General features: G+C 49.1%; 1 protein-coding gene across 1 annotated transcript in view; it reads left to right on the forward strand.

Moving 5' to 3' along the window:
* The first annotated feature begins 853 nt into the window (after positions 1–853).
* Positions 854–14,159, forward strand: part of UCKL1 (uridine-cytidine kinase 1 like 1) — a 283,720-nt gene continuing 270,414 nt past the window's right edge. The window contains exon 1 of the mRNA XM_078651664.1: positions 854–975. Within this exon, the coding sequence (XP_078507790.1) occupies positions 905–975 (71 nt within the window). The 5' untranslated portion in view covers positions 854–904. The remainder of the gene's footprint in view (positions 976–14,159) is intronic.

Here is a 14,159-nt window from a genome sequence, read left to right on the forward strand (position 1 = left end):
GCGCCTAGGATGGATAGTGGCAAAGGGCCGTGGTGTTCGGAAGCAGCATCGGGGTAGGCCTGAAGGGGTCCTAGGATTTGGCAAAGGGGGGAAACAAGTAGGGGCAGGGTGGTTCACTGCAACAGACCATGATATGCCAGCATTACCTGTGCTAGAGATATCCACAGTTCATGCTCTTCACTGCCCACACACCTCACTATTTAGAAGAGGTACACCTCTGGTACACTATGCTCTTTCTATTCCCTGAAGGGAGTTCTTCCACTATATGGAATTCTGTACTCCATGCCTATAGAAGTGCCTTCCCAGTGTGTTCTTGTGTTTTGAGTGTCTGCCATTTATTGCAGTATTATACCTCTACTTGTATCTTGTAAGCCTATGTAACTTGCATACGTCACTTTTTCCTCTTAACTTATCGTTTGCTACCTCTTGTATTTTGTTTGCTTTTGATACATGCACAATTGTCACTTTTGCCTCGTGTAACGTAACGTTTGCTTTTGTAACATGCCCAATTGTAATTTTCTCCTCATGTAACGCTAATGTTCCTATTGTGAAGCGCTCTGACACCTTCGGGTAAAGTCCGCGCTATATAAAAACATATAAAATAAATACCCATAGGTGACGACCCAATGCCCTGTTCTCCAGTTGCTGGGCATATTTAAATCGTGCCCTCCTTCAAACCCAGCGAGCCCTAGTCATCACCTGTGGATGTCACAATACTTTCACATAAAAATAGTAATTTGCCTACACTTCCCGACATGACGCGCGCTCTCCAGACTCTTAGTACTCTGGGAAATGTAGGCAACATTCCTTTGCTTCCGCTTGATCTCTTGTTCCCTACGGTGTTCGACGCGAGCGCGTGCGCAGGAAGAGCGGCGCGCGCCGTGCGCAACTTGAAGGTCGGTTGATGGAGGCGTCGGAGTCATCCCACGAGCGGCCTGGGATGTGTGAGGCGGAGGCAGCAGGAGACAACCACGGGTGAGGCCAGTCGCTCAGCCCGGGCTGTGTTGAGCGGTGGTTTTACTGGTAGTGCGCATGCGCCTTGTAGAAATATGGCGGCTTGTGAGTCGGCGCACAGACTGCGCATGCACGGACTTCTCTCTGATTTGTTTACTACGTTTCAGTGTGCCCTTTGAGTTGATCGCCTGCTTGTAGTAGCTACTGTTTGCATATCTCCCTGGTATTGCGGTGAAAAGGGATTCTTGCGCCATGACCTCCCATCTGTGGTGATCACTGATCCCCTGTCCATGCTGTTGTCCTGTCTCTGCTGTGACTGCTCTCTGATCCCAGGCACCACAATATTCTGAGAAACACAAGAAAAGGGGGGCATGAGGAGGTTTTAAGGACTGGCGAGGGCAGACTTCCCAAATATCGATTACGAAATACACAAAAGTGACCTCGGGTTCAGAGTTGTACAAGGCAAGAGTGTGTGTGCAGCCAACTGCTCAGAGGAGGGGGAATCCCTTTTCAGAATGGTTTCCCTCACGCACCAGAGGTGTCATGCTTCATCATAGGGTAGGGTGACTATGGTGGTGGTGTTACGACTGTAATAATCACGGACACAAGTTGAGAGAAAAATTTATGTTTTTTTCCCGAGCGCCGGGAAAGCGACTATCGGGTGCCTTTAGCCGCGCCATCTAAAATGGCCGCCTTACGCTCCCGGCAGCCTCGCATGCACGCTCCCAAAACAACTAGCGGTACAAAAGGGGGTGGTGATGGACGGAGCATCCGAACCAATCAAACACTCACACCCAGTCAAAAGATCTGGGTTTAATCCATCACCGTTCTTCAGCCCACTCTGCCACCCCAGTTCAGACATGGCTATATGCAAATCAGTCTGACCCTGTGCCTCATGGGAACAGTCCAGCCCGAACTGCCTAGCCATGCCTTCCCTGGACCGTAAACAAGCTTCCGAGGACCGGTTTCTGGCATTACAGCTGTCTTCAGCCCGGCTTGCTTGAATCCAGTGGCAAAGTGAGCAAGGGACTCACATCTGAGCATACCCTGCCACACTTATGGCGGCCAAAAGCGGTACAAAAGGGGGTGGTGATGGACGGACCATCCGAACCAATCAAACACTCACACCCAGTCAAAAGATCTGGGTTTAATCCATCACCGTTCTTCAGCCCACTCTGCCACCCCAGTTCAGACATGGCTATATGCAAATCAGTCTGACCCTGTGCCTCATGGGAACAGTCCAGCCCGAAATGCCAAGCCATGCCTTCCCTGGACCGGAAACAAGCTTCCGAGGACCGGTTTCTGGCATTACAGCCGTCTTCAGCCCGGCTTGCTTGAATCCAGTGGCAAAGTGAGCAAGGCACTCTCGTCTGAGCATACCCTGCCACACTTATGGCGGCCAAAAGCGGTACAAAAGGGGGTGGTGATGGACGGAGCATCCGAACCAATCAAACACTCACACCCAGTCAAAAGATCTGGGTTTAATCCATCACCGTTCTTCAGCCCACTCTGCCACCCCAGTTCAGACATGGCTATATGCAAATCAGTCTGACCTTGTGCCTCATGGGAACAGTCCAGCCCGAACTGCCAAGCCATGCCTTCCCTGGACCGGAAACAAGCTTCCGAGGACCGGTTTCTGGCATTACAGCCGTCTTCAGCTCGGCTTGCTTGAATCCAGTGGCAAAGTGAGCAAGGGACTCACGTCTGAGCATACCCTGCCACACTTATGGCGGCCAAAAGCAGTACAAAAGGGGGTGGTGATGGACGGAGCATCCGAACCAATCAAACACTCACACCCAGTCAAAAGATCTGGGTTTAATCCATCACCGTTCTTCAGCCCACTCTGCCACCCCAGTTCAGACATGGCTATATGCAAATCAGTCTGACCCTGTGCCTCATGGGAACAGTCCAGCCCGAACTGCCAAGCCATGCCTTCCCTGGACCGGAAACAAGCTTCCGAGGACCGGTTTCTGGCATTACAGCCGTCTTCAGCCCGGCTTGCTTGAATCCAGTGGCAAAGTGAGCAAGGGACTCACGTCTGAGCATACCCTGCCACACTTATGGCGGCCAAAAGCGGTACAAAAGGGGGTGGTGATGGACGGAGCATCCAAACCAATCAAACACTCACACCAAGTCAAAAGATCTGGGTTTAATCCATCACCGTTCTTCAGCCGACTCTGCCACCCCAGTTCAGACATGGCTTAATGCAAATCAGTCTGACCCTGTGCCTCATGGGAACAGTCCAGCCCGAACTGCCAAGCCATGCCTTCCCTGGACCGGAAACAAGCTTCCGAGGACCGGTTTCTGGCATTACAGCCGTCTTCAGCTCGGCTTGCTTGAATCCAGTGGCAAAGTGAGCAAGGGACTCACGTCTGAGCATACCCTGCCACACTTATGGCGGCCAAAAGCAGTACAAAAGGGGGTGGTGATGGACGGAGCATCCGAACCAATCAAACACTCACACCCAGTCAAAAGATCTGGGTTTAATCCATCACCGTTCTTCAGCCCACTCTGCCACCCCAGTTCAGACATGGCTATAAGCAAATCAGTCTGACCCTGTGCCTCATGGGAACAGTCCAGCCCGAACTGCCAAGCCATGCCTTCCCTGGACCGGAAACAAGTTTCCGAGGACCGGTTTCTGGCATTACAGCCGTCTTCAGCCCGGCTTGCTTGAATCCAGTGGCAAAGTGAGCAAGGGACTCACGTCTGAGCATACCCTGCCACACTTATGGCGGCCAAAAGCGGTACAAAAGGGGGTGGTGATGGACGGAGCATCCAAACCAATCAAACACTCACACCAAGTCAAAAGATCTGGGTTTAATCCATCACCGTTCTTCAGCCGACTCTGCCACCCCAGTTCAGACATGGCTTAATGCAAATCAGTCTGACCCTGTGCCTCATGGGAACAGTCCAGCCCGAACTGCCAAGCCATGCCTTCCCTGGACCGGAAACAAGCTTCCGTGGACCGGTTTCTGGCATTACAGCCGTCTTCAGCCCGGCTTGCTTGAATCCAGTGGCAAAGTGAGCAAGGGACTCACGTCTGAGCATACCCTGCCACACTTATGGCGGCCAAAAGCGGTACAAAAGGGGGTGGTGATGGACGGAGCATCCAAACCAATCAAACACTCACACCCAGTCAAAAGATCTGGGTTTAATCCATCACCGTTCTTCAGCCCACTCTGCCACCCCAGTTCAGACATGGCTATATGCAAATCAGTCTGACCCTGTGCCTCATGGGAACAGTCCAGCCCGAACTGCCAAGCCATCCCTTCCCTGGACCGGAAACAGGCTTCCGAGGACCGGTTTCTGGCATTACAGCCGTCTTCAGCCCGGCTTGCTTGAATCCAGTGGCAAAGTGAGCAAGGGACTCACGTCTGAGCATACCCTGCCACACTACAAAACACCACAAAACAACTAGAGCGCACCCCCACATGTCTCCACCCTTTAGGCTTTGGGAACAAAATGTAAAGAACAATAATCACATACACTTACAGTTTACTAGAGTCCCATTTCAATTGCTGAGAATACAAGTAATTAACAGTCTTACTTGATTTCCATGTCAAAGTCCTCAAACCTCTTTGGTACTTTAATCACTCTGCCCGACCTTGTTCTTGCTTGCATCGGGCTGACGCCCGCACATTGGTCACATTCTGCAGGGCCTGATCCTCCCTTCGCTCGCAGCCCTTTTTCCTGTCCTTTCATGCCTGGGCTCCGTGGTGTGGGTTGGTTGGTTATTTCCACACGTTTGCTTTCCTCAGGAGTGTACTGGTCTTCACCACTCCAAAAGGGAGAGGTGGTCCCTTGCCTGTTTCTCTCCATCGCCTTTGCCGTTTCGGGTTCTTCTCTTCCCTCTGGGGTAAGCGGACTCCATTCCTCCGGAACTTCCTATTTCACGATCTTGTTGCATCTTGCCATCCTGTCCTGTGACCATACCTTCCCATCGCTCAGTAAAGCTGACCTGGCATACGGCTCCACTACTTGCAAAGGTGGGCTAAACTTACTGTCTCCCTTCTTCTTCAAAACTGCCTGTTTCACTCTCACCCACTCGCACTTTTCTAGAGTTACTTCCTTGACGTTTCGACGTTTGTTATAGTATTCTGTGTATACAGCTTGTGCTTTGTCGATATTCCGACGTACAACTGCCGGGGACCACTTTCTTTGGACGATGAGATGTTTCCACGCCAGATAGTCCGTCGTGAAGGGGTCTTGCTCCAGGACTATTTTGAATGGGCTATATTCAGTGTTGTCTGGGGTGATGCGATACGCCCATAGCATCCATTGTAGTTCCCTTCCCAATCTTGTCCCGCACTTATAGCTGCTTGCACTGACCCCATGATCACTCTATTGAACCTGGAGGTCAGGACTCTCACTAGCGGCTTGTGGTCCGTGCGGAGTTGGAGCCCCACAAGAACTGTCTGAACCGTTCCATGGCCCAGACTGCTTCCAACATCTCCTTTTCTATCACGCTGAACTTCTCCTCATTGGGTGCTAATGACCTTGAGGCAAAGCTAACCGTGGTGATTTCTCCCTCGTGTGATCTCTGCATTAACACCGCCCCCAGTCCCATGTCGTTGGTATCCGTGGTCAGTATGGACAAGGCAGCTTGGTCAAATCCCTTAAGCGGGACGGCGGCGCAAATGTCCTGCTTTAAGAGGTCAAATTCTGTTTGCTCTTCGTTTGACCATTTGAAAGTGTTCCTTTCCTTCAGGAGTTGCCTCAAATGGTGAGTTATGGACGCAAAGTGAGGTACAAATTTGCTGTAAAACTCCGCCATGCCTAAAAATGAACGGACGTCTTCCTTCCTCATGGGTGTAGGCGCTTCTTTGATGGCTGATACGTTGGCCCTTTTCGGTTCTATTCCTCTTTCGCTGATCTCGTGGCCTAGGTATGTCACCGATACCACTCCAAATCTGCACTTTTCCCATTCCGCGGTGAGGCCATTTTGTGCAAGTATGGTAAAAACGGAATGTAGTTTTGCGTCATGGTCACTCTTTGATTTTCCCATGATGAGGATATCGTCCTGAAAGTATTGCACACCTTCTTCCTTTTGGAATAATTTGTGCATGAGCTTCTGGAATACCGCAGCCGCGGATGCCAAACCGAACGGCATCCTAAGGAATTTGTAACATCCAAAAGGTGTTATGAATGATGTTAGGTGACTGCATGAAGGGTGCAGGGCGATTTGATGGTACGCAGATGAGAGGTCCACCGTGGAGAACCACTTTATTCCTTTTGTCTTAGCCAGCATTTCGTTTATCCTGGGTAGCGGGAACTTTTCTACCACAATGTTCTTGTTGAGTTCCCTCAAATCCACACATAGACGTACCTTCCCATTGGGTTTCTGTGCAACCACTAGAGGTGCGAGCCACTCTGCACATTCAATGGCTTCTATGACTCCGTTTCTTTTCAGGTGTAGAAGTTCCTCCTGTACTGCCTCCCTGCTTCTGAAAGGAATGTTGCGAACCTTGTGGCTTACTGGTTGTGCTCCGTCTTTAAGGCATATCTTGTGCGTAAATTTGGTCATCCGACCTAACGTTCCTTTGAAGACTTCAGGGTATTCTCTCTCCCACTTGTCTTCTTCGTATGCCTGTACAGTGTCTGTCATTAACACTTGGGTGGCTCCTCCTGCGTTGAGTTGGATTCCTAGGGCGCCTTGATCCATCCATCCTAGGATAGAGGGTCCTTTCTCTGCGACATACAGCTTTCCTTCCGCCGTTCGTCCCTTGAACTCAAACATGAGGGGGCGATAACCCACCATGGGTATGGGTTCACCTGTGTACATGACTGGGTGTATGTCTGTAGGAAACAAGTTCGTACCCACGCTGAGTTCAAAGTCTCTTTCCCACACGGTTCGCTGAATAATGGTTTAAGGAGAGCCCGAATCAGCTACTATGTTGATTTGTATTCCTCCGATCGTCATTTGTAGCGCTGGCTTCCTGGATCTCATGCAGTTTATTCAGAGGACTTGGTTGTCTATGCACAAGACTCCGTCCTCTTCATCTTCCCCTTCTGGTGTTTCCTCGTCTCCGTCCAAGTCCTGGATGACGTATTTCACTTCCGTTCTCTTGAGTTTGCGCCTGCACACTTTTTCATAGTGTCCCATCATCCCGCAGAAGGAGCATTTAGCTCTGAAAGATGGGCATCCTTTGTCGTGGCTTGCGTGCGTTTGGCTTCCACATCTGTAGCAATTGTTCCTGCTTTCTCCTTGTGGTCTTTGGTTTATTGTGGGTCTCTGAGGGTATTTCTTCTGATACCTTGTGTTTGGCGGTGTCGATTGTTGCGTTACCGCTTGTCTTTAACTGTCCGACACTTTGCATACCGACACTTTGTTGACGGTTTCCCCTTTCACCGCTTCTGCGCACCTCTTTGACATTTCTGCTTTCTTCACTAGTGCCACCACTTCCTTGAGGGGAGCATCTCCATTGACCCATAACTTTTCTTGGATTGCGGTATTGGTGGTATGCATTATGATTTGATCCCTGATGAGTTCGTCGTGCAGTGTGCCAAATTTGCATGTCACCGCCAGCTTCTGCAATGCTGCTACATACTCATCTATTGATTCTCCGCTGCTTTGTTTCCTTTGGAAAAAGTTGCATCTGTCTATGGCTGTGCACACTACAGGACGTAGAGGGAATCCAGATCTTCCAGTGCGTGTTGGAATTTATTTGTGTCATTCGGGAGTCTGGTCTTCTTTACTAGGTTGTTGTACACTCTGATGCCTTCTGGGCCTAGGTTGTGGAGAAGTATTTTCTTCCTCCTTGAACTGGAGAAGGCCCCTTCTCCTTCTTCCTCTAGGGCGGACAGGTAGTTCAGGAAGTATCTCTTCCAGTCTTCCCACGGCATTGCTGGCTCCCCCATCTTGGGTAGGAACGGGACTAGATTGGTGAGGGACGACGATTGCGCACACATTCTCCCTGCGTTGCGTTGGGCAGGGACCTGCTGCGTAGCGACACCTGGCGGACTACCCGGTGCTTGCCTCTCTTCTGGCCTGCTAGCTTGTGTGGGAGCAGGGCTTCCCTCCCCTGCACGGGAAGTGCCTTGTAGATCCAGCGCTGTGCTCCTTAGGGGCAATGGCTGACCCTTGAATCCCTCTCCTGGCCTGTGCAGAGGCGTGCTTCTGTGTCCCTGGGGCTCTAGCTGCGTCTCCTGTACTCACTGTGCGATGGACTTGCTCCCTCCTGCTTAAGGCTCATGTAGCTTGGTTAGACTGCAGCCGGTGTGTGTGTGTCCCTATTGCAGGCTGTGCACCGGGCTCCTGACCTTCTCTCCTTGCCTCTGAGTGCTCTTGAGGTGTCTGTTGCACCACTGATGTAATAGGCATTTGCTCACCATAGATTCGTGCTGTGGGCGTCCCTGCCGATGAAGGACACAGCGCTTATGTGAAGTGCTCTTCGGAGTGAGAACGTGCACCTCCTCCTCGTGGTGCAAATTCCCCCCACTGCCGCGCTCGGGTCCTTTTGTCGATTGGTGGGTTCGGGTCAATTACCGCTCAGGAGGTGTCCATAGCGTCCCGTAGCCTCGTCGTAATTTATGGTGGTGGCGTTACGACTGTAATAATCACGGACACAAGTTGAGAGACAAATTTGTGTTTTATTTCCCGAGCGCCGGGAAAGCGACTATCGGGTGCCTTTATCTGCGGAATCTAAAATGGTCGCCTTATGCACCCGGCAGCCTCGGGTGCACGCTCCCAAAATAACTAGAGCGCACCACCACAGTGACCAACTGGCATGGGTGCAAATTCAGGACAGTAAGTGTAAAAATTCAGGACAAAGGGTCAAAATTCAGGACAAAAATTCAGGACAGGAGGTCAAAATTCAGGACAAAAGGTACGTTTTCCAGACACATCAGAGGAGGTTGCGCAATAGTATATAAGTAAGTAAATAGACAACCACTTAAGTACAGTGAAAATAAGTTTATATGAGGTTTAGACAATTGTGCACTTCATGGTTTTTCAGTATGCGCATAGCTTTAAGCAAATGTGCAGGTCTTTTGTGGTAACAAAACCGCCCCCACCTTTCCAGCTCCCAGAAAAAACCCCTGATGCCCGGTCCGGCCAGTCTGGCCTTGCTACCACCTTCCAATGGCGCCCCTCATCTTCACATAGACCCTCTCTCAAGTGTATTTAATTTCTTCTATAGTAATACTCATCCCAAGTATGTGGGGCAGAGTGTTGGAGTGCGTTACAACACACACATATTATATAGAGACAATCACTCATATAAATGTGAAAGTCAATGTATAGGAAATGTTGATTAAGATAATGGGGCTTACAATGTGTAATGATACTTTCATCCATCATTCAGTCTTTCACCATTCATTCTGTCCTTCCATCTGTGTGCCCGTCCATATTCAACCATTTACAAACCTACCCATCATTTCACTCATCCATCTATCTGTCCACCCTTTTACTCATCCATCCACCCTTTTACTCATCCATCCACCCTTTCACCCTATCCATCTGTGCACTCATCCATCCACTCTTCCACCCATCCATCCATTCACTCATCCATGGAGCCATTTACCTATCCAGCCATCCTTTCACTTACTCATTCATCCACCCAGTCACTCATCCTTCCTCCCATTCACCCGTTCAGTCATCCATTTACCCATCCTCCCTTTCTCTCTCAATTCCCCTTTCACTTAGTCATCCATCCTTCCATCCACCCACCCATCCTTCTACTCATCCACTCATGAATCCATCCATTGAACCAATCACTCATCCATCCTTTGACTCATCCATCCTTGCTCTCAATCCTTGCTCTCATCCATCCGCCCTTTCACTCCTTCGCTCATCTATCCATCGTTTTGTCCATCTACCAGCCCTTTCTCATCCAGCCTTACATCCACCCTTTCACTCATCCAGCCATCCATTCACCCTTTCACTTATCAATTCATCCATCATTTCACTCATCCATCCACCCATTCACTCTCCCATCATCCACCCTTTCACTCATCCATCCATCCATCATTTCATTCATCCATCCAGCCATCCATCCACCCATCCCTTCACTTACTCGCCCACCTTTTCACATTAGTTATGAGCTGAGCCTTTGTCTGCAGAGTTGCAGACAGAAGAGGCCCATCAAGAACTCCACCCTCGCTGTAGTTCCTAATGCAAGGGTTGGGGTGGGGGAGGGTTCACTGTGCCCCTACACATAGGCAATCTGAAAATGTGGAAGGCATGATTCATGCATGATGCACAGTGCCTGGACGTGGGGTGACTATGACATGGTGTTGTTTCCAGAGCTTTAAGTGGGATGAAAAACTAGAGGGGTCTCTCCAAAAGGGTGTTCGATGTAATTAAGAGCGTGGCTTTAAAACACATAAGCTAAAAATCTGTGCTTAGTATAATGTGCCGACCGACTGGTATTTTTGTTTGCATCCAGACATATAATACAACAAGTAACGTTACATCTACAAGCCAGAACTATTGACTTTGTCAATGGTTGTTGTATGAAATAAAAAAGCAGCAACCATGGCTCCCTTGAATATAATATTCAAAATGCATTGGTTCTAAAACGATGAGACTCTGAGAGACCGATAATCCTTTCCTCTGAACTTCTTTTACCCCTTCCTTTGATTAACTAGATTCTCACCTAGAAGCAGCATGGGCGTTTTTGCACTTCCATGTGACCAAATGCCCTGCCCTGAGGCTGGAGGAGGCCACCACATGCTGTGCCAGCCCAGACTGCCCATTGTCATTCTGTATGTGGCAATCAGCCCCACACAGAATGATAATGGGCAGGGTGGGGCTGCTCTCGTGCTCCCAGGAGGAGTGCGAGGTGGCCCTATCAGGGAGCTGAGGCCTTTCACGGGGAACAGCTCTGTTCCCTGAAAGGCCCAAAATTATGGACAAAAGGCGTCCGTAAAAGGGATCCTCACGGACAACGGACGTGTGGTCCAATTTACAGACGGTCCGTGAAATTTACGGACGGTTGGTCACCCTATCAGGGATACCTCCTTGCGCCACAATTTTAATCCTAGAACCAGGTAGCACCCATAAACTCTGTTAAGCTAACCTTGTAGCTAGTTTTAACCACTATTCACCCAGCACCACACTCCCTTTACCACACACTACGCTCTCATAGGGTTTTATGACCATCTTGTATACAAAAAACATCCCTGAGCTCCTACCTCGCAGCGAGGGGGTTGTAGCCCCCGTAACGACTAGGCTTGTGACGCGAGGAGGTATCCCTATGATGAAGTATGACACCTCTGGTGTGTGAGGGAATCCGTCCTGAAAAGTGATTCCCCCTCCTCTTCTTAGCATAGTTGGCTCCACACACACACTCACGCCTTGTGCATCTCTGGATCCTAGGGCACTTTTGTATATTTAATTTAAATATACTGGCCATTCCCTAGTATCTCGGATGTAGAAAATATTGGTCACAGAAATGCCTACCATCTGTGAAGTCCCCTCCCCCAAGGGTTTCATACTGTCTCCTGTCAAAGTGAAAATATACACCAAGTGACTTGGTGCTCTACTCCCAGATAGCAGCCTCAAGATTCACTAATATTCTAGACGCTAGCATTAAGAATGTGGTAAGGGGGAGATGTAAGAAAAATAATAATAATTGAGTTAATTGATTTTCCCCATTGACCTACATTGAAGAGAAGGAGATCATAGCTGCCAAGGTTTCAGATTGCTATGTGTGACATTTTTCTTAATTTCAGTGTAATTATGAGTGACATTTCAACGACTATGAGTGACACTTTCTCGTGAGCAAAATCAAGGTATGAGATAGTCGGACCAGCACCACTGCGGCGTGCTAGCGGTATTAATAACATTTCAAAGCACTCCTCTTAGGGGAGATTAGTTGGCCTAACGGCTAGTGCGGTTGACCTCGAATCTGGGGAACTGGGTTTGAGTCTCGGCAATGACGCTAAACATTCTGTGATTCTGGGCAAATCACTTAATTTCCCCGTGCCTAACATAAAAAAAATAAAAAAATTAAAGTGTCCTCATGTAATGCAACTGGTGCTCTGTAAAGTGCTCTGATTCCCGATTCGGGTCAAGTTTGCGCTACGGTGTGGAATTGGCTAAAATCATTTCTGGCCGACCGCCAACAAACGATCTGGGCGCCTCCTTTTTCTGCTGATAAGGCTCCGCTAGAGGTGGGAGTCCCGCAGGGCTCCATTCTTAGCCCTATGCTGTTTAACATCTTTATGGCCCCTCTGGCGGAAGTCGCGGAATCTTTTGGCGCCCAGATCGTGTCTTATGCCGATGACACCCAACTCCTGTTCACATGTGACAGGGGTGGGTCATTTGATGGCACAAAGATCAGGGATTGCCTTGGTGCGGTGTTTGAGTGGTTCAGAGGTCATGGCTTGAAATGCAACTCTGATAAGTCAGAGTTGCTCTTTTTCGGTTGCGCACCGGAACATGACTGGAAATCTTGGTGGCCACAGGATATGTTTCCCCCTGACAAGGTTGCTGTTAAAGCCAAGAATTTGGGAGTGATAGTAGATTGTGATTTATCTTTTGGACCTCACATCCTGTCTATTGTTGGGAAATGCTTCGGCATTTTACGGATGTTGAGGAAATTTCTTCCTCTACTATCACTCAACCACAGGAAAACAGTCGTTCAGGCACTGATCGGGTCGCGACTGGATTACGCAAACGCTCTTTTTTTGGGTCTACTGAAATATCTTATGACCCGTTTGCAAGTTGTCCAGAATTCGGCAGCCCGTTCTATCTTTGGACTCCCGAGGAGAGCTGGTGCCACTGCCTTATTGAACACCCTTCATTGGCTACCTATCTCCAAGCGAATCCTTTTTAAATGCCTGACTGTGGCCTTTAAGGCCTTACATGGTATTGGCCCCAAATATATTGGGAAACGTCTCTCCCGGTATACGCCAAGCAGGACTCTCAGGTCATCTGGTCTGTCTCTGCTTACTGTCCCTGCAATTCGTCGTGCACGATTGGGAGGTCGATCTTTTCGCTACCTGACACCCAAGGCATGGAACGAATTACCATTGTCCCTGAGATCGGCCCCCTGTCTTCTTACTTTTAGAAAGGATTTGAAGACATGGCTTTTTAGGAAATAGTCTTTTTATTCCTGCCCTTCTCTGTTGTGTGGTTGCTTTCTATGCTGTCATTCTTTGCCAAAGCGCCGGGATGCTCCTCTGGAGTCGCCGTGCGCTATAAAAGAAATAAAGTAACATAACATAACATAACATATGTAAAACTCTGTAAAAAAAAAAAAAAAGAAAGCACATTTTGCAGCAGAGAGGGTCACTGAGGCACTATTTACTAACTTTGTGGTGCCCAAAAACCACATTGCCCTCCTGCACCCTGTGTGGCTCTTTCCCTTGGAAAAACAACAATTGATGGACAGAATGCAGAACAATGTCATACATTCACCCCAGCACAGATATCTGGACCTAAATCCATCGCTTTTTTGCACTCCACACCACCCCAGTTCAGACATTGCCATATGCAAATCAGCCTTGACCCTGTGCCTCATGGGAACAGTCCAGCCCGAACTGCCAAGCCATGTCTTCCCTGGACCGGAATCAAGCATCCTAGGACCGGTTTCTGGCTATCAGCCGTCTTCAGCAAAGATAGCTTGACTCCAGTGGTGTGGAGAGCACGGGACTCACGTCTGAGCATACCCGTCCCACTCGGGGTGACAAATGCAAAAACAACAATTGATGGACAGAATGCTCTTTCCCTTGGAGGCTTCCCTGCTCCATGTTGCTTTCCTCTCTGTGTGCACCTTTACCTACAAAATACTTCTGCTCTCTATCCCTCTTGTGCTTTTCTCCGAAATCCCCAACTGCTCCATGCTGCTTTCTCCCTCTTGTGTTTCTCCTAGCCAGTGCTTGAAATAGGAAAATAGAAAGTGTGGGCATCTGTACCTGAGTACCTGCTTGTTTCTGAGAAGTGCCGGTACTCTTCAATTAAAATTATTACGTCTGTCTTGAGAAGTGTTGGTACTCTCCCTCTCAAAATAAATAGTGCCGGTACTCTGTACCGGACAGTACCAGCCCATTTAAAGCACTGCTCCTACCTTTAAACTCTCCCATCCATGTGCTCCTTTTTCTCTCTTCCTTGTGTATTTTTCTTCCTCCTGTGGGAAAATAGCCAGTGCACCTTGTTGCTCTCTCCCTCGTGTGCTTTCCCCTGCAGCCTCTACCAGTCCGGGCACTCCATATTGATCTCTTCCCTCGTGGGCTTTACTCTGCTCACTGCATGTTGCTCT

This window comes from Lissotriton helveticus, chromosome 7, assembly GCF_964261635.1.
Source record: "Lissotriton helveticus chromosome 7, aLisHel1.1, whole genome shotgun sequence".
NCBI lineage: Eukaryota > Metazoa > Chordata > Amphibia > Caudata > Salamandridae > Lissotriton > Lissotriton helveticus.